At 38.1% G+C, this 21,099-nt stretch overlaps 2 protein-coding genes across 4 annotated transcripts; one reads left to right on the top strand and one right to left on the bottom strand.

Moving 5' to 3' along the window:
* Nucleotides 1–341: 341 nt before the first annotated feature.
* Nucleotides 342–9,620, top strand: FKBP7 (FKBP prolyl isomerase 7). Of its 3 annotated transcripts, none has more exons than XM_033423652.2 (4): nt 342–1,087; nt 2,149–2,300; nt 6,965–7,095; nt 9,284–9,620. In XM_033423652.2, the coding sequence occupies exons 1-4, from the start codon at nt 837–839 to the stop codon at nt 9,443–9,445; spliced, it is 696 nt and encodes a 231-aa protein (XP_033279543.1). In that variant the 5' UTR covers nt 342–836; the 3' UTR covers nt 9,446–9,620. The 3 variants fall into 3 exon arrangements, with proteins under 3 accessions (XP_033279543.1, XP_049568549.1, XP_004267424.1); XM_049712592.1 differs by having other exon boundaries at nt 351–1,087; nt 6,962–7,095; nt 9,289–9,620; XM_004267376.3 differs by having other exon boundaries at nt 366–1,087; nt 6,962–7,095.
* Nucleotides 9,621–12,515: 2,895 nt separating this feature from the next.
* PJVK (pejvakin) lies at nt 12,516–21,094 on the bottom strand. The gene is made up of 6 exons (XM_033423651.2): nt 19,017–21,094; nt 17,838–18,033; nt 17,180–17,321; nt 15,733–15,850; nt 13,575–13,673; nt 12,516–13,381 (listed from the first exon to the last, which is right to left on the bottom strand). Exons 1-6 carry the CDS (start codon nt 19,225–19,227, stop codon nt 13,089–13,091), a joined length of 1,059 nt encoding a protein of 352 aa, XP_033279542.1. The 5' UTR covers nt 19,228–21,094; the 3' UTR covers nt 12,516–13,088.
* Nucleotides 21,095–21,099: the final 5 nt, after the last annotated feature.

Genomic DNA, 21,099 nt, shown 5'->3' with positions numbered 1-21,099 from the left:
GTTGGGGGTGAGGATATAAGGCTGGCTTTGTGTCGGACTTGGTCAAATCCCTGCCGCGTATTAGCCGTAAGATTGAAACAGAATGCCCAATACTCAAATTACCTAGTTTTCTCGTCAGTGGAATGTGGATAATTACCTATGTCGCAGAGTTGGTAAGAAAAGCAAAACTGTTAAGAGCTTTACCCGCACTCCTAGAAGCCCTCAAATCAAGGGCGACAGCGAGTGGTGAGGGAAGGAAATGCAAACCAGCAGCCGGTCCCGAATCGCTGGAGTCGGCTCTGGGGAACAGCCGTTAACCCCGCTTCGGGGAGCAGCGGTACCTCTGTGTACTAGTGTGTGGCTTAGCCTGGAACCGCTTAAAGCATGACTTCGACCCCGAGAAGGCGCTTCAAAGACACCGCAGAAGCAGAATGCCTCCCCCGATGCCCACCAGTTCTCTAGGAATCTGAGGAGACGCCTTTCATGCCCAGAAATGACAATCGTATCCTCGGACTACGACATCCCATCAGTCTTATTTCCTCTTTTGCCAGTTTCAAAAGGTAACGCGAACATTACTATCGAACCCTGAGGAAACTGTAAATTATGCGGACTTAGCGAGAAGATGCGGTGCAAGTGTGGAGTGTTGCCTTAGCGACTGAAAACAGCCAGCCAAAGCGTGGGGTCCCACCAGGACAAAACCAGCAGCCAACGCGCAAAAATTCCGCTGCTGGGCGCGCCGCAGGGAAAGGGGGCGGGGCCACGCTTCACCCCGCCCCCGGCCTTTTATGACGTAGGACAATGACTGCCACGCGTCGTAACTAGGCTGCTGGCGCGGCCACCCCGCGCCAGTGACACGCATGAGGGAACGCGGTGGTCATCTGGGGCCGACTCTCGGAATCATGCATTTCTTATTTAGGTTAATCATTTTCGTTTACCTGTGGGGCATTTTTACTGCTCAAGGACAAAAGGCAGAGGAGAGCATAGAGGAAGTGAAAATTGAAGTTTTGCATCGTCCAGAAAACTGTTCTAACACAAGCAAAAAGGGAGACGTGGTAAATGCTCATTACGACGGCTTCTTGGCTAAAGACGGCTCGAAATTCTACTGCAGGTAGGAAATGATGCGAACAGCTCCCGCGTCCAGTTGATGCACTAAATCTAGCCTCCCTCCACCAACCAGAAACCTAATTTGTTGTTTGATTTGTTCTTGTTTTTTAACAGCGAGAGTTCAGCCTTCTATTTCTAGGGGGGGAAATCAGATTTGATACAGTATTTCCCTATTATATGGAATATTATTTTAAATTACTGAAAATGTTGACCCAAGAAATTATTAAAAATACACACATCCATACACTCCCCCGACCACCACCACTACCCTTGGTACCTATAGAAGTAAGTCAAGGTACTGTTTGTAAGAATGTTCACACTTTTCCTTTGCTGTGGGTTGGAGCCTCCTTACTGAGGACTACGTAGAGTTGTTTAGGAAATATTGTCTGGCCTTCAGAAGCACGATATTTACTGGCTGGAGGCCACTTTCCAGCTGTATCAAGAAGCCACTACAATGACTTTGTCTGGTGACTTCCGGACCCTGTGTCCTGCCTGCCCCCTCATCCCACCACTACTTACTCTGATTTAATTGATGGTTTATTACTCTGAGGTAGAATGTCTTTTCTCCTTCTGTGCTATTACCCTATAAAAATACAATTGGGGAAAGTTAGTTCTTTGCATCTAGAATAGAGAAATTTAATAAGAAGAAAAAATACAAACTTTAATCATGGTTCAAATGACTTTTTGAGGCTAAACCTGTACCATTATTTTTTAGAACAAACCCAGAATGGTAAATAAGTCATTTGGACAATCCATGCAGCTAGTTAGGGGCAGGAGACCCATTAAAAAGTTAACTGTTGAGTAGTTTTTGTAAAGATGACAAAACAAGAAAATGAGATGACTCCTAATGACTAGCTTTGGGCAAATCATACCTCTGTCTGGCTATTATGAGGGAAGTTTGAGCCAAACACCCCACTAGGGGGTTCAGAATGAATCTTAATATAGGAAAAGAGATGGTTAGAGAGGACTCCAATTTTAAATTGGAACTAAATGCTCAGCTGTATTTTAAAGTTTGATTTTATTTTTCTTGAAATCAACTTACCTAGGTGTTGTTTTTAATTATAGCCGGACACAAAATGAAGGCCACCCCAAATGGTTTGTTCTTGGTGTTGGACAAGTCATAAAAGGCCTAGACATTGGGATGACGGATATGTGTCCTGGCGAGAAGCGAAAATTGATTATACCCCCTTCATTTGCATATGGAAAGGAAGGCTATGGTAAGGTGTTTTAATATGTATATCTCTAAGTTATATTTAAAAATAAGTCATAGACTTCGGGTATACAGTCAAAAAATCAAAAGCAGACTCTCAAAGTTAAATAAGATATAGAATATAGGGTCCAATAAACTTTAGCTCTATCAAGTCCAGTCATCATTAAAGAAAGAAATTAAAACAAAAATGATATACCATTTTCACCCATCAGATTAGCAAAGACATAAAAGTTGGCAAAGGTATGGAAAAAACAGCAGTCCCATGCATTATTGCTGGGAATGTAAATCATTCGACCTCTTTAGCAATTTCTATCAAAATTTAAAATGTACATATCCTCTGATCCCATAGTTCCATTTCCAGGAATGTGTACCAAGGTACATCTTAAAGAACATGGATTGCAGACTTTTTTGGGTAGCAAGACTGCAAACTACCCGAGTATCCCTTAGTAGGAAATTAGTTAACTAAGTTATGCTATATCTATACAGTGGATTATTGTGCAGCCAGTAAAAAGAATGAAGTAGAGCCATATGTATTAATGTGTTAAAGATAAAATGGGATAGAATATATTCCTGCAACAAATATTTATTGAGCATCAGTGCCTGGCTCTGTTCTAGGCACTGAGCATAAAGCAGTGTACAATGCAGAAACAGTTTCCTAACCTCAATGAGAGCTTACATGTGAGAGGGAAAATTTCACATATGTATCATGTATCTACATAGACTATCTAAAAAATACACCATCTGATGATATTAAATGTTCCTGGGAAAGAGGCCTGAGGGTCAAGGGTAAGGAGATTTCCTCTCATTCTGTAATATATTATACTATTTAAGTTTTTTACTGTATGCATGTACTAAATTTTTTATTGAAGTATAGTTGACTTAAAATACTATATTAGTTTTAGGTATAAAACATGGTGACTCGATATATTTATAGATTACACACCATACAGAATTATTACAGTATTATTGACTATATCCCCTGTGCTGTATATAACATCCCAATTGGTGGGAATGTAAATTGGTACAGCCACAACTGAAAACAGTACAAAAGTTTCTCAAAAAGTTAAAAATAGAACTACTATATGATCCAGCAATTCCACTCCTGGGTATTTTTCTGAAGAAAATGAAAACACTAATTTGAAAAGATATATGCACCCCAGTGTTCATTACAGCATTATTTACAATAGCCAAGATATGGAAACAACTTAAGTGTCCATCGATGGATGAATGGATAAAGAAGATGTGGTATACACACACACACACACACACACACACACACACACACACACTGGAATATCACTCAGCCATGAAAAGGAATGAAATCTTGCCATTTCCAACAACATGGATGGACCTAGAGGGTATTATGCTAAGTGAAATAAGTCTGACAGAGAAAGACATGTATTAATTTTTCAAAAATTACATTTTTTAAAATCCTAAAGTTAAAAGTGGAGCAGAATAGAGAAATTTTTAAGAGGGGAAAATGGGCTGTGTGGCAGAGGGCCGGTTTCTATATTGCATTCTCAGTTGGGTCCTTGCTTCCTATTGCTGTGTGAAGACTATAAAGATTTTTCTTTTGGCCACACCCCAGGGTTTGCGGGGATCTTAGCTCCCCGACCAGGGATTGAACCCATGCCCCCTGCAGTGGAAGTGCAGAGTCCTAACCACTGGACCATCAGGGAATTCCCCAAAGGAAGAATCTTTACCTCCTCATTCTATTTAGAGCCCTTCTTAACCCCACGTATTTGAAATATTTAGTGTATAATTAACGCAATTAAAGATTTTCTACAATGAAATGTTGTCTTTACTCCCCAATATTTCATTGAAATGGCACACCCTCTTTAAGGCTGTTAGTTTACTCATTAGGCGGAATGGTTCCCTTGCCTATTCTTTCCAGCAAAAGTAGGGGATCACTGCCCCAAATTGGATTGGAGGGAAGTTAGTGGTACAAGTCAGATCCAATCAGATTTAAAGCTCCTAAAGAGATAGTTCCAGATAACTACAGCTTCACTTTCAAAGCTTTTCGCCAATCATTTGGTTCCATCAAAATAGCTCCCACAGAACCATAATTAGTGTATCCTATTTTTAGTTGTAAAGGAACCTAGGAGAGGGAGAGAGAATTGAAGATAAATTGAACGCAGTCTTGTCCTAAAAATGCTGTCATAGGTTGAGGTCAATTCTAGGCAAAATGATATAGGCAGAGTTTGCCTTTCATTCTCCTTAATCTCATTTTCAGAGTTTCTCTTTCTCTCTTGTAGATACCTCCACATTCTGCCTGCTACCAGGGCACCCACATCTCTCATCAATAGGTGCTCATCTTGGGTCCTGTTACCCTGTGACAAATGAGTACTTATTTTATCCTTTTTGTAAACTAATTTATACTTAGATACAAATGACTACCCAGTCTGCCTAAGCTATTAATAAGCCAGACCCTTGCTACAAAAATGTAGAAATTTGACTTGAAGTTAGTTCATATTCAATTTGAGGTGTCTTCAATAAATATATAAAAATAATGAATCTGACTAGTAACATCACCAACACATACATTTTACACGTAAGGAAACTGAGGCCCGACAAAAGTGTGTTCTTTGGAATGTAGTTAACTGCTAGTTTACCTGCATTATTTATAATAGCTTACTAATAGCTTGAATTCAATTATTTTAAAAGCTGCTGTGTATACCATAAGTAACTGCTTAACAAACAATATCTTGATTGAATAAGCTTTTTTAAATAAGTTGTTATTAAGACCTAACATTAGCTATAACTTTATTTTAGGTAGTACTTGAAGAAGTCTTTTCCTGTGCGCAATATCTTTGCCTAATGTCACAGAGCACCCCTGCATGTCTTGAAATGCATGTGACTTGTTAGTGCTTTAATTAACAGTACATGTGGTATGTATAGATTCTTTACATTAACTTCTAATTCTTTGATCTGCTTCTCTAAATACAAGTAATTCTATAGCAAATGCATATTTTTCTCTTCTTTATACTGTAATTTTTTAGTAAGATAAAACTTAACTGGCAATATATTCTATGTTTACAGTAGAATTTTGGGGAAACTTAGACTTGTAATATTTTTTAAGAAATTTGAATTTGTGTTTTGAATTTGTTTTTAATTATTGTCAGGAGAAGTTATTTTTCTGTCATAAAGAGGTCTTAACTGGACAGAATAGGAATGGGTTTTGTAAAAATGATCAGTCAATCAATCTCTAGCTCTTTTACTATAGAGTCAGGTAATATGTGGTATGTTGGTTGGGATGGTCACATTAGTCATGTAATATGTGGGTAGATTTTTCTATGTCCTGGCTTTGGAGATGGCTGATCCACTTATTTTGGCTGTAACTTTCAAGCTTTTTTCTTTGGATTATGTAAATACTTTAGCAAGAATTCTCCACTTTTTCATTTAAAAAATTACTGTTTGCTTCAAAGAACAAATTTAGCCATTTTTTAAATAAGTGATAGAGGCCATTCATTCAACAAATATTTGAGTAACTATAATGTACTGGTGACAAAAGCCACCCAGTGCCTCTTAGCAAGTCATTTCTGCAGGTCATTTTTATGAATGGCCATCTGAAGTAGCCCATAGATTGCTAAAGTCATCTGTGACATCACTTAATAGATTAACTTTATTAAAGAGAGCTATTTAACTTAATACTTAGAAGGCTTTTTTGTGATTATAAATTTCTTCATGAAATTGTTACTGGTTTGTTCTGTCATTGCACTATTTTTTGTCTATAAAAATTTGAAAGACATGTATACTAATACATATATTTTATTCATACTTCCAAATAACTGAACAAAATCATTTTCTAAAAGATACCTATCTTTGAAATTGTTCTGCCTGTGAATTTCTTCTCTGCACTAGCTCTCTCCTGTATAATGTTGGGGTATATTAATAAAAATTACATGATTTAGGGTTTCCCTGGTGGCTCAGTGGTTGAGAGTCCGCCTGCCAATGCAGGCGACACGGGCTTGTGCCCCGGTCCGGGAAGATCCCACATGCCGCGGAGCAGCTGGGCCCGTGAGCCGTGGCCGCTGAGCCTGCGCGTCCGGACCCTGTGCTCCGCAAAGGGAGAGGCCACAAGAGCCACAACAGTGAGAGGCCCGCATACCGAAAAAAAAAAAGAATACACCTGCCAATGCAGGGGAGACGGGTTAGAGCCCTGGTCCAGGAAGATCCCACGTGCCGCAGAGCACCTAAGCCCATGCGCCACAACTACTGAGTCTGCGCTCTAGATCCCGTGAGCCACAACTGCTGAGCCCACGTGTCACAACTACTGAAGCCCACGTGCCTAGAGCACGTGCTCTGCAACAAGAGAAGCCACCGCAATGAGAAGCCTGCGCACTGCAATGAAGAGTAGCCCCCGCTTGCCGCAACTAGGGAAAGTCCATGCACAGCAACGAAGACCCAACGCAGCCAAAAATAAATACATTAATTTTTAAAAATAAATGATTTATATTTATTTCAATTTAATCAGGAAATAATGGTCCCCTGGGTCTTTAGAACTGACTTGGTTTGAAGACATATGGAAAAAGTGTTCCTAAGAAATATTTAGAAAGCAATTTTTATAAATATGAAATAATATAATCATAATGCTATAATGGCTATTTGTAAATAAATATTTGAACGTTATCTTCATGTAAGTTAAAGTGTTAAAATTTACACCTTTAGCAGAAGGCAAGATTCCACCTGATGCAACGTTGATTTTTGAGATTGAGCTCTATGCTGTGACCAAAGGACCACGAAGCATTGAAACATTTAAACAGATAGATGCGGATAATGACCGGCAACTTTCTAAAACTGAGGTAATTCAAACAGATTTCATATGTACAATCTCATTTTTTGTCACATCTGTGTTATAGCTATTATTTTTACTTCTACCTAGTATGGACTGATTAATTTGCTTTTATAGAGCTGGTTACAAAAAAACTAAATTCCAAGAAGAAAATGTACTTTTTTAATGTAAAACCTGAAACTAAGTCAGACTGTTTAATTTCCTTTCTCCCTGCAAGAGGGTCATTAAAATACCAAACTAATCTCTACGAGGCATTTCTGGCATCTAGCCTACAGGAGAAGATCTTTTCAAGCAGCACTGTAGGAATTTGTAACTGGGCAAACAATTCCCACCTCATAGGATTGTGAGGATTACATGAGATTATTAAAAGAGCTAGGAAAAATTTGAACTGTGTAGTCCAGAAAGTTGGTAAACAGGGTCCTGGAGTTCAGTTACCTAGCTTCTGCATCCTTAAAAAGCTAAAAATAGAGTTGTCATGTGATCCAGCAATCCCACTCCTGGGCATATATCCAGACAAAACTATAATTCAAAAAGATACATGCACCCCTATGTTCATAGCAGCACTATTTACAATAGCCAAGACATGGAAGCAACCTAAATGTCCATCAACAGACGAATGGATAAAGAAGGTGTGTGTGTGTGTGTGTGTAAACACACACACACACACACACAGGAATATTACTCAGCCATTAAAAAAAAAGTGAAATAATGCCATTTGCAGCAACATGGATGGACATAGAGATTATCATACTAAGTAAACTAAGAGAAAGACAAATACCATATGGTATCACTTATATGTAGAATCTAAAAAAATGATACAAAAATGAACTTACTTACAGAATAGAAATAGACTCACAGACGTAGAAAACAAACTTATGGTTACCAAGGGGGAAAGGAGGAGAGGAGGCATAAATTGGGAATTTGGGATTAACAGATACACGCTACTATATATAAAATAAACAACAAGGACCTACTGTTGTCCCTGTAGCACAGGGAACTATATTCAGTATCTTGTAATAACCTATAATGGAAAAGAATCTGAAAAAGAATAGGTCATAGATATATAGATATTTGTATAACTGAATCACTTTGCTGTGTACCTGAAACATTGTAAATCAACTATACTTCAATGCAAAAAAAAAGTGATAATAAATAAAATACCCAGCCTTGTTTAACACTATCTCCAAATCGTTGTGCTTTACTCTCTTTAGTTATTATATGTATTAATATATGATTTATTTATATAATATACATAATTTCCAATAGAAATATAATTGAGTTACATACATAATTTTAAATCTTTTAGTAGCCACATTTTAAAAAGTAAAAAGAAACAAGTGAAATTAATGTTAATTAATTAACTCAATATATCTAAAATATTGCCATTTCAACATGAAACCAATATAAAAATTATCAATGACATTTTTTATTATCTTCAAAATTTGTTGTGTATTTTACCCTTACAGTAGCTTGTCTCAATTCGATCTACCACATTTCAAGTGCTTAATGGACATATATGGCTAGTAGCTACCATGTTAGGCTGTGCTTATAATGTGTCTTTGCTTAGAGAAATGTCATATAGACAAAAGGGAATACTTCAGAATACCTGTTCCTTATTTGACATTAGAGAGATGATCATAATTTGTAGATTGGGGGAGAGCTATAGAAGCATAGAAAAATTAAGAAAATTAAATTTTATTTCAAAACCTGTAGTTGGGTTTTTTAATTCATTATACATATTTATTATTGGGTTGGCCAAAAAGTTCATTCGGGTTTTTCATAGGCTGGAAAAACCCGAACGAAACTTTTTGGCCAACCCAATAACTTTAGAGATTATAGAAATGCCAATTTGGATTTTATTCACTAATGGAAATTCTTAAGAGGGAGTTTCCTTTGGTAATGTGGATAGTGTAGATTATTGGAAAGCATTTAGTTTCAACAAAATTCAATTCAGATGTTAATCTGAGTATGTACCACTAACCACCTATAACCTCGGGGGAAGCTAGTTTGAAGATCTGTTTCTCTTCAGAAAATTGCTTCAAAGGTTGAAAAAATTAAACCTCAAATAGCTTTTTAAATTTTTGTATCACTTATTATAAGCAGTCTTAGATATGAGTTTCTTTATGTAAACATTTTCTCAAAGTTGCTGGAAATTTCTTGTGAAATATTTTTATTAAAGAAATATTATTTTGGCCTAGATAAGTCATTACCTGAAAAAGGAATTTGAAAAAGATGAGAAGCCACGTGACAAGTCATATCAGAATGCAGTTTTAGAAGATATTTTTAAGAAGAACGACCATGATGGTGATGGCTTCATTTCTTCTAAGGAATACAATGTCTATCAACATGATGAACTATAGCATATTTTTATTTCTAAATTTTCTTAGCTATTTACTGTACTTTATATGTAAAACAAAGTCACTTTTCTCTGAGCTGTATTCTCTATTTTTCCCCCATGAACATATTTTGATCCCTTCAATACATGTAATTTTGGAATAATAAATGTGAGGCTGTTTTGCAAAAGTTAACTTTCAAGTAAGGCGTGATTGTGTTTCCTTTTGCTTTATTCTGTTAACATGAATTGCACCACCATAAAATCGACCTCTGCATCCTAGTGGGCAGCTTTTCCCCTTCAGGTTATAGGAGGACATCTATGTCAAAATCCACAAGCTCTTCCCAACTCTAACCTTAACAGCATGTATAGTTATGTAAATATCCAAATTTTAATATTTAAAGTGCCCCATATTTTAAAATATTTAATAGGGACCCAGGAATTAACATTTCATTTGTTTATACATTTCACAGCATTATGGATAGTAGGATATAAAAATCATAGGACCGAGGAATCTTCCTTTAGTATACATGCAGGAAAGTATTAGTTGTATAACTCTGTCAGAGAGCCTCAACACAGTCTCTGTACTTTTTGGTGCAAGTTTCTGGCCTTAGGTATTTGTTCCAATGACTAATGTTTGAAAGACATTTCATCAGACCAAAGGCTTTGTGCCTCTATCTTAGAGCAGGCATCATAAAGTCTGTACTGCTCTTGACTCTTGCATTCCCTCAGACATCATTATACGCCTCTTCCTTCTCGTAGGCCTTTATATCTACCATCCCTAACTTTTTGTCTTGATAGTTTTAAATTGATGCTACGCTATTTCTTAGTCTCCCTTTCTCTAGGTATCTCTATCCTATGTCACTTCTCACAATGTTCTTGTTATTAACCATGAACGAGCATTACAAACTGGTATGCCATCAAGTTTTTGATAAATGTGTAGAACTTATTTTACACATGAGGATATCAAATGAGGATGCAGATGAGGATGTAAAGTGCCATGGCGATTTTGTGTCATGGTCAAATCATTGTGGTCCAACATGTTGAGAATAAGAGGTAAGAGATGCTGTAGAAAATCATGTTGGTACCCAAGAAAGGATACATATTTATTGGAACATGTAAGATTTACTTACTGTGTATGTAGAAAGTGTGGTTAGGCAGTAAATAGCTCTATTCAAAACCAACTGAGTTCAAAACAAAGTCTTTTCCATTTTCTGAAACTTGCTCTTTCCAAACCATTGTTCACTGTTCATCTTTTAACCTCTTTAAATATACTGCTAGAAATCCTATAATTTAAAAGTATAAGGGCAACACAAAAACCACTAGATTAGTGGATATTACATATGCATAGCACAGTTAGACACTTTGTAAAATAAAAACCTTTACTATCTTTTCTTTCCCCCCTATATTTCTTCATTCCTATACCCAATTTTATAACTCCTCCTCACTTAATCATCAACTTTCATCCCTTTACTTCCCTCAGAAAAACCCGCTCCGTTCAAGTAAACTAAGTTGCTAATACAATATTATGTTTTGGTTTGGAAACTGCCCCCATTCTCTATATCCATATTAATAAAAGTCACTAGAGGTTTTTTTGATCAGTATACTCATATTTGCACCTGAATCATAATATACTCGGCCCAAAACAAAAATACCGTGAAGGCTATAAATGGAAATTATCCTATGATACCAACTTTCTAATTCTAACCTTTCTGTCCCATTGTTTTCATACCAAGTGCTTTTAAACTTATGTTTGTTTTTTATTTATTTATTTTTGGCTGCATTGAATCTTCGTTTCTGCGCACAGGCTTTCTCTAGTTGTGGTGAGGGGGCGCCATTGGGCCTAATCAAGCAGAGGGCTCAGAAGAGCCCGACAAGTTTGATCAAGGAGAGACTTTTTGTCACAGATAATGCCAAACTGTTTACCAAAGTAATCGTACCAATTTGTTTTTCAACTAGTATGAGAGTTTCAGTTGCTTTTCATCCTCACCAAAGCTTACTATTAGCAATTTGAAGATTTTGAATACTTCAAGTATACCTAGTGCTATCTCATGGTGGTTTTTTTTTAAAACACTAAATGGATTGAATCACTTTTATTTATTTATTTTTGGCTGCGTTGGGTCTTCGTTGCTGCACTCGGGCTTTCTCTACTTGCGGTGTGCGGGGGCTACTCTTCCTTGAGGTGTGCAGGCTTTGCATTGCAGTGGCTTCTCCTGTTGCAGAGCACAGGCTCTAGGCGTGTGGGCTTCAGTAGTTGTGGCACACGGGCTCAGTAGTTGTGGCTCGCAGCCCCTAGAGTGCAGGCTCAGTAGTTGTAGCGCACGGGCTTAGTTGCTACGCGGCATGTGGGAGCTTCCCAGACCAGGGCTCGAACCCGCGTCCCCTGCATTGGCAGGTGGATTCTTAACCACTGCACCACCAGGGAAGTCCCTAAACTTATGTTTTAAAAAATTATAGGGCTTCCCTGGTGGCGCAGTGGTTGAGAGTCCGCCTGCCGATGCAGGGGACACGGGTTCGTGCCCCGGTCCGGGAAGATCCCACATGCCGCGGAGCGGCTGGGCCCGTGAGCCATGGCCGCTGAGCCTGCGTGTCCGGAGCCTGTGCTCCGCAACGGGAGAGGCCACAACAGTGAGAGGCCCGCGTACCGAAAAAAAAAAAAAAAAATTATAGATGATGGTAAATGAACATGGAGATTTACTCAAATTCTAATCACATTTAAATAGTTTAAAAGATAAAATATTAATCCTTCCACATACATATAGTATACAACTATTTCGTATTTACGTAATTGCCTAATGACTTCATAGGCATATGCCTAGTAGTGACTGCTGTACTATTTGATTTCTGGAACTTTAACATAGTATTTTTGTAATAATTTTAAAATGGTGTATAGTAAATAATTTAGGTTGCTTGTGTATAAAAAAATTTCAGATGTCTTACAGAGTAGATGCAAAAGGTCTCACAGAACTAAATACGTTAAATGTTTTAAACATTTTCAAAGGAGAAAAGAAATAAACATGCCCCAGCTGCCTTAACTTTAAAATGACTGTAGTGAGTTTTTATAAAGACAAAGCTGGCGAGCACATATATGTGTACATCACAAAATGGCAGCCCATTACCACTATCAGTCATCTTTAATTGTGTACACAAAACCCCACACTGAGCTCAGTGTGCTTTTAATTTGATACCACAATTAAACATTTAGGATTACATTAAATTATTAACACATTTTTCTCATTTTACCAGACCTAGGGCAACAGTTAAAGCACCATAAAGTTGCCACTTGTGTACTCTTGTCATTCTTAGATCTTGAATTAAAAGCCAACTAAAAATAAAATTGATATCTAGAAAATTTCTATGTAAAATGAGACTAAATCCCAAAATATACTTCTAAAGTGACTGGCAGATTTTATGAAGGAATATCTATATTCTGAATTTTATATTTAAACCTTTTCCAATATAAACATTATTAATCCTCATGACAATTTATGATGTAGACACTATTATCATCTCCACGTTATAGATGGGAAAAATGATGCCAGACAGGTTAATTTCTTGTTCCCCTCCCTCTTTAATTTGCTACAACTCATCAAAGCAAACCTAGATAATTTTGGAAAGGTGTGTGGCACAGTTGCACCTAAAGCACCAGCAAGATACATTGACTTTCCATTTTATTTCATTCTCTTGTGCCAAACATCAAAACAAGGAACTGCATGAAGTCTCACATACTTCTGCCCATCGGCAGAGCACTGAAAGCACCCATAAACCGTCTCCCTTTTAAAGCTCCCCATGCCACAGAGTATGCAAGGTCCTTTTGGAATGCTGTGATTAAGTAAATTAACTCGGATATGAGTCCCTTCTTTGAGTGAAATATCACTCATGCTGAGAGATTTGTCATAATAGTCAGAAAAAAGATCATCTAAGTAAAGCTGTGAACGAGAAATGGCATCCATCACTCTTCTATCTAAAAGGACAAAAAAAGAAATGTGTTAAAAGTCAAATAAAAAATGTATAGCCAAACTGCAATTATAACTATGTGTGAATCTAAACCATCAGTCATGAAATTTGGCTTTTAAATTTAAATTCTTAAGACAGTATTACTGAAGAGATAACCTCAAGTGTTAATCTGAGAAGCAAAAAATCTTCAGCGGACATACTTCTTTCAAATAGTATATTTCTCAATCTGTAGAGCAGTGCAAATGTTGCCGTTTCTTCCATTTCAAATCCTCCTTTTGACACTGAAGTGACACAAAGGTCTATAAAAAAATAATTTTAGAAGATGTTATAATTTGAACAACTCATATATATATATTTTTTGCGGTACGCGGGCCTCTCACCGTTGTGGCCTCTCCCGTTGTGGGGTGCTCCGGACGCGCAGGCTCAGCAGCCATGGCTCACGGGCCCAGCCGCTCCGTGGCATGTGGGATCTTCCCGGACCGGGGCACGAACCCGTATGCCCTGCATCGGCAGGCGGAGCAGGCGGACTCTCAACCACTGCGCCACCAGGGAAGCCCAAACAACTCATGTTTTATTGGGAGTTTTAATTGTGGTTGAATTCTGGTATGTGCCATTCATTTTATTTTTTTAAGTTAAATTTTACATATTTTTAGAAAAGGTAACATTTACATGGTACGAAATTCAAAGAGTACAAAAAGAGGATACGGTGACAAGTAAGTCTCTACGTTGACCCCAGCCTCAGTTTTATACCCTGGGGTAACTACTGTTGTGTGTACTTCCAGAAATACTCCATATATTTTACATGCATAAAGAATATGTATATATGTATGTAAGTATGTATATATATAAAATTGTTTAGGCTCAAATAGATACACATTTCTTTAAAATATCATAGAGATTATTCCATGTCAGGATCTTCAGTGCTACATAATTCCTAATGGCTTCACAGTATTCTATTGTGTGCATGCACCATTATTCAACTAGCTGCTGATAATACACCTTAAGGTTATTTCCAATCTTTTGCTATTATGAGCTGACTATCCTTATACCCACATCATTTCATATATGTATATCTATAGGATAAATTCCTAAAAGTGTAAATAAGGCTAAAATATATGTAATTTAAAATTTTGATGGACATATCAGTTCTATCAGTTTACACTTCTAGTGATCAATATTATTGTAAAAACCTACACCCTTGGACTTCCCTGGTGGTCCAGTGGTAAAGAATCCGCCTTGCAACACAGGGGACACAGGTTTGATCCCTGGTCAAGGAACTAAGATCCCACATGCTGCGGGGCAACTAAGCCCACGAGCCACAACTACTGAGCTCGCGCACCTCAACTAGAGAGCCTGCGTGAGGCAAACTCTAGTTGCCCATGCACTCTGGAACCCGAGCGCCACGTGCCCTGGAGCCTGCATGCCACAACTAGAGAAGAGAAAACCCGCAGGCCACAACTAGAGAGAAGCCCGCGTGCTGACACGAAGAGCCTGCGCGCCACAACGAAAGATCTCGCGTGCCCCAACGAAGATCCCGCATGCCTCAACGAAGATCCCACATGCTGCAACCAAGACCCGATGCGGCCAAAAGAATAAATAAATACATCTTTTTTTACAAAAAAACCTACACCCTTTAGTGTCCGAGATAAAATTTAATTAGTATGATTTGTTTCTGGACTCCCTATTCCCTCCTCCGACAGAACTGCAGAAACAAAAACAGGTCTAAAAATGTTCATAAATCACCATGGCTAAGCGGCTCCCTTGCCTATTCCTTTGGGCTACACCTAGACTTGAGCTGGCTGGTCTAATAATCTTAAAACCTGTGAAATGTAGAAATTTAAACTGAGCTGCACTGCAGTATTATATAAGGTGACAATTTGGGGGAATTATTTGTAACTTTAAGGTTTTAGGGAAAGTCCGGAGTTGGGGGAGCTGGGTCTATGAAAGGAAAACCGGAAGAAAGGTTGTCTTTGGGTACCCTAGTTTGGATGCCTTGACACCTTCGACATCTTACTGTCTACCTACTCTATTTGCCATCATCAAAAGCTACCTATTAGACGATAATTTTTTATTTTCCCATATAAGTCAAGGAAATACTGTCAGTGGATTGTGTTCTCACTCTTAACTATAATTGTAAGTGGGTGGTGGGAAGACTACAGCCTTCCCCAAGAAACAGGGATGAGGTGATGAGTAAGCAAGGACTGGAGGGTCTTTCCCAGTTACTTCACCCAAACATAATATTGACAGTACTTGAGAGCAGCACTCTTCTATTATTAGACACTCAGAAAGAGACAGAGATTCTCATTAAATCCTTCTTTAAAAATATAATCATTTTGGTGTTTCATGCAAATCACTCACCAAAGGCACCATCCAAGTAAATGAAGAGTTCGAAAACACTGTAAGCTATGGTTGTGTGTGCTGGAAAAACAATAGCTTTGTCCCTTCCCCTGGTATTCTGTTCATCCATAAAATGAAACTATATTAAATAAATTAAATAACATGGTTAAGGAGCACAACACATAAGGATATATTTTTGGAGAAACAAAACATTCCCTACAATCCTACCAAAAACAAACATCCCCACCCCTACAAGCAAAGAATGCTCCTACTTGAATTCAACTGTTTCTAGCAGAGATCCAAATTAATGGTCCATCGGAGACTTGTGATCTATATTAGGAAATACCTCTCACTACTTTCTCAGTTACTTTGTATCAGAGCCAATGATTAGTGCTACCACATGGGTAATGCTCTCTGGCATAGAAACGTTTTTCTTTCAACTGTAAACCAACTGCCTTTAAGTGCTACAGTTGTTTTTAGCCTATTCTGTCCACTGTTCCAAAGCAATTACCAACAATTAAGTAAATATTTCACTCAGTTCATGCCCCCAAAATGATCCAATGTTAAACAATTTGGTGGGCACCTAAATGTAGCCACTGAACAGAACCTTCATTTGCAAAGATTTGAAACGATTATCATTGTACCCTATCTTTCTAATAATTCATTTTAATAAAACAAATCAAGTCATTATTATGCGTCATTATTAGGTGAATGACAAGGACAAATAATACCATAATTGAGCTAAAAATTAAACACAAATAGCTTTCAACATTTTGTGTGTGTGTGTGTGTTACGCGGGCCTCTCACTGTTGTGGCCTCTCCCGTTGTAGAGCACAGGCTCCGGACGCACAGGCTCAGTGGCCATGGCTCACGGGCGCAGGCTCAGTGGCCATGGCTCACGGGCCCAGCTGCTCCGCGGCATATGGGATCTTCCCAGACTGGGGCACAAACCCGTGTCCCCTGCATTGGCAGGTGGACTCTCAACCACTGCGCCACCGGGGAAGCCCCTCTTTCAATATTTTTTAAAGAACTTAACATTGAATGAAGCATGTTTGGCCATTAACAATATTATTTTAGAAAAATTAATTTAATATAAAAATATAAACTCAACTTTTTAAAATTCAAGTAAAAACTGTATCACTTAAAAATAAAATCAAAGAACTCAACATAACCACTCAATTTGTATTCTTAAAACAGCATAATAGTAATATGAGGGACTCCATTGTACACATTATTTCACAAGGATTAGTGTTTTCTAACATTATTTTACATGTTTATAATTCAAATTTTCTTGGATTTTTTTTCATATTCTAAAACAAAACCATTGGTGTGCAAAATCCTATATACAATTGCAGCTTTTTAATCTCAACATTTGACAAAATACACAAGGCTCATTAGAAACTGAATACTTAAAAAATTCCCATTGCAGCTTTTTAGTAAGAGAAGTCTAATGAGTCTAATGGTTTACCCTCATGGATTCCCCACGAATTCCAGCGTGCACAGACAGTGAGCACTGTCGTGTGGTTCGGATGCTTTCCATGACCACACACAATACTGCCTTTCTGCTCCTCCTTGACTGACGTATCAAACTGTGGTCAAAATTAATTTTTCTAAAATCAAGAAGACAGACATTCACAAGAATCTGTAACATCTAACTATGTATAATCAAGTACATTTTTTGATTATCATGTGTTACTATTCACGATCCACCTTAATTAAAAGTAAATCAAGGCAGTCCTAATACAAATCAGAAGGTGTGCTCAAAAGAAATTTAATAATCTGCCTCTCCTTCCTATTTTGTTAAAACATGCATACTATAGGAATCTGTTGGAGGAGACTCTCTTAGTGTATTTGCTGCAAGCAGATTCTTGAAGTCTTGTAATCTTATAATTTAGCAAATGCGGCAGAGCCAAAGTGATTTTGCAGAGCAATTAAATATTTTTTAAACCAAATGATTCCAGATATCTACACTTATCCAAAGCTTGGACATATTACTAATTTGCAGTATTTCAAATAAATCAAACAAATTACTCTAATAAAATATAACCCGAATGTTTTAAGCACTCTTTGTAATGAAGTTTATATAATTAAAATATTTAATAAAAACATGGAAGTATTATACTGACCGTGTAGTAATTTCCTTGAGTAATGTTGATACTTCCACTTCATGTTTGGTTACTACACCAAATGAAGCTTTTACTGCAACTGAATCTGATCCAGTAACGTTAATCCCAACGTCATTCACAATATGGTTGCCTCGCCTTCCATAAAGTGAAACGTCTGATTCATCTTCATAATTCAGTAACTGATAAGATGAAACACCTTTAAGAAAAGGAAATCAATATTTTAAATGTCTTGAATTCATCTAATGTAAATATGTATAGTAGCACATTAATTTACCATTTAAGACTTGATTACCCAAATGTTGAGAATGGCAACATCTTAAACCAAGATTAAAAAGAGCAATTCAGGGCTTCCCTGGTGGCGCAGTGGTTGAGAGTCCGCCTGCCGATGCAGGGGACACGGGTTCGTGCCCCGATCCGGGAGGATCCCACATGCCGCGGAGCGGCTGGGCCCGTTTGCTATGGCCGCTGAGCCTGCGCGTCCGGAGCCTGCGCGTCCGGAGCCTGCGCGTCCGGAGCCTGTGCTCCGCAACGGGAGAGGCCGCAACAGTGAGAGGCCCGCGTACAGCAAAAAACAAAACAAAAAGAGCAATTCAATTAATCTGACAACAAGAAAAATAAATATCTAGAGTACTTTAAATGAACTCAAATTCTCTTTCAGCCAACAGCATACTTAAGCATCAAGATCCACTGGCTAGCTGAAAGAAAAACAAGTGTTTATAAGAAAAATTTGTTAAAATGTTAATATTAGCCTGTTAATACATTTCAGCTTACCAACTGTAGTAACTGAATCAAAAAATAAATACAAATTACTTTCATCACATTTAACCATGTGAGATAGGCAAGACTGAATAATACCCCTATTTTATAGATGAAGAAATATACTATTATGTCATATTCTAAGTTGATTTGGTTAAAACAATTTATAAAATAACTGAAATTAAATTATACAATAAATAATCTTATAAAATACATTTGAAATTATTCAACCAATAAGAGATTTGATACTATAAAAACGTTAGGCATTGTTAACAATATTATTACTGTCACAGTAATAAGAGTTGCTTTTATCAATGAAAATACATAAATATTATGAACATAGGTAGCACAGACAACCTATGTTTAGATTACCAATAATATAACTGAATGAGTAGTCACTCCCAAACAGACATTTAAACTTACCAGCTGAAATTTCTCTGTCTCCTAGAAGAATATCTTTCAGCGTAAAGGGTGTTGAAGTAAATTTATATCTAGGAAACAGAAAACATCTCTTCTTTTTTACCACCAGACTTAGAGGTTGGTATTTGTCAGCCTCACTGAGGCTTGGAACGGGAACTAATCTCCCTCCATCTCCAACTTGTTTGACAAAGCTCTTGGTAGCCGCAGCAAACATATTAATACAGTATTAAAACGTCATGAACTGCAACCCTCAGATAACAAATCCATGTTTTCAAAAAAAATCAGGCATAAAACTAAGTCTTGCTTGATTTTAAATATAATTATACACGTTAAAAATACAAAGCATGGTTTCACTGAGTAGCTTACCAGTGTACAATTTACAACACTACCTCCCCTGGTGTGCTCAGGTAATGAATTATAGATTAACGGTGTAAAATGATACACTAAAAGCAAGTCTAATTTGGAATTGCAGTCTATAACACTAAAATATACACAGAAAACTACTAATCTTTAAGTATTATCAATGTCCTTGATGACGGTCACAGCTGATAGTGGTTTGCCAGGTTCAAAGGAAGCATATAACCCTACAGGGAACAATACGTTAGCCACTAACATTAGCCCTGGATGCCATCCACAGTGGACCTAGTCCAAAGGGAATTCCTTCACAAGTCCATTGTGCCAATTTTGGCGACAGAAAAGCACTATTTCTGTGTTGTGGTACACAGTTCATTCTTTGAACATTTCATTCATTTTCCTTGTATGTTTACAAAATCAAGTGATTAATATAAAAATAAATTCACAGAATATAAGGAAACAATTGTATGCAGAACTTTATAAAATACTAAATGAAAGCCATATTACATATGTGTAACTGCATAAACTCTGACTTAGGAGTTTCTGTTGAAGCTGGCACATAGTGTCTCTCTGAAATAGAGTACTGCTGCATTTATTTTCTTTTTGTTTCATCATTACTATCCAGTTACTCAACCTTTAAAGAGAGCTGTATAAAGTTTAGACTTGTTTTTAAGAAATTTTATGGCTAAATCTTAGAAACAAATCTGAGTACTGAAATAGTGTACTGTCATAGCTATGTGGATGTTAACATAATTTTGAAATAGTGGCTATGTGGTACTTAAAATAAGATATTCATTAAAACAGCAATGGATAGTAATCGATATACAAACATCTATAGAGGGGGTAGAGGGAGGAAGAAAATACAGGCTTAATTCAATCCTCAAATAATGTAAATCACTTTGATTAGACTCCGGACAGCTTTTTCATTTGCTTTCAAGTACCCAGGGTTCGAGAGAAACAAACAAAAAGTTCCTAATAAGGACCCTTCGTGTGAATAGCATCGTGCAAGGCAACCTTCCAGAAACGAGAAAGCACAAGGAGTCATTCCTGCAACTGGCAAGCAAAACCCCTAGAAGCGATTCGACATCTAATGTCGCTGTCTGATCCCCACCAAAGGTGGTGCATCCCAAGCAAACGCCATTACAACCAACACAGGTGTGCAGAAACAGCATTTAATTAGAATCGGGTCCACAGAAAAGCCTTCGTTTACACCTAACGTGCCTTGCTGGGATCCGCTAGCCCAGCACTCATCAGGCGATGAAAGCCTAGAAGACAATGGAGCCCACGTTGGGGTGAGAGGAGTGGGTGTCCGGACGTTCCCGCGAGCACCTAAAAGCAGGACTCCAGGACAGGAGCCCACCTCAGCCCTCAGGAGCGGGTATACCGCGAGTCTCAGGCTTCGGGCCCAGGCCTAGGGAGGCTCTCCGGCAATTTTGCATTTGGAATTTTAAAATCATTTTCTTAAAGTGACGCACCGCTCCTCTTCCCCGTCCCCCGCAACCCCCTCCAAAAAAAAAAAAAAATGGCTGAGCTTCAGGCCTCACAGTCGCTGAAGCTTGCCCGCCCGACGACAAGCCTCTCTCTGGGCAGGGAGCGGCCTCCTTTTGAGGACACACAACTGCGGTCCCCACTAGCCGCTGCGCACGGGCCGGGGCTGCGAGGGGGCGGGGCCGCCGAGGAGCTCTACCCGAGCCGGGACAGCAGGAGGCGTGACCGGGAGCCGGGACCGGCG

Source organism: Orcinus orca, chromosome 7 (genome assembly GCF_937001465.1).
Source record: "Orcinus orca chromosome 7, mOrcOrc1.1, whole genome shotgun sequence".
Classification (NCBI taxonomy): Eukaryota; Metazoa; Chordata; class Mammalia; order Artiodactyla; family Delphinidae; genus Orcinus; species Orcinus orca.
The sequence above is the reverse complement of the archived record's forward strand: the minus strand, read 5'-3'. Positions and strand labels throughout refer to the sequence as shown.

Bases quoted from the DNA above. Each gene is read 5' to 3' on its own strand.
- FKBP7 (XM_004267376.3), top strand. From the start codon at position 837: ATGAGGGAACGCGGTGGTCATCTGGGGCCGACTCTCGGAATCATGCAT. The intron at 2,301-6,961 runs GTAAGGTGTTTT...TTACACCTTTAG, and splicing joins ATATGGAAAGGAAGGCTATG to CAGAAGGCAAGATTCCACCT. The intron at 7,096-9,283 runs GTAATTCAAACA...ATTTTGGCCTAG, and splicing joins GGCAACTTTCTAAAACTGAG to ATAAGTCATTACCTGAAAAA.
- PJVK (XM_033423651.2), bottom strand. From the start codon at position 19,227: ATGTTTGCTGCGGCTACCAAGAGCTTTGTCAAACAAGTTGGAGATGGA. The intron at 18,034-19,016 runs GTAAGTTTAAAT...CTTTTCTTAAAG, and splicing joins AGACAGAGAAATTTCAGCTG to GTGTTTCATCTTATCAGTTA. The intron at 13,382-13,574 runs GTATGTCCGCTG...TTGTCCTTTTAG, and splicing joins AAATATACTATTTGAAAGAA to ATAGAAGAGTGATGGATGCC.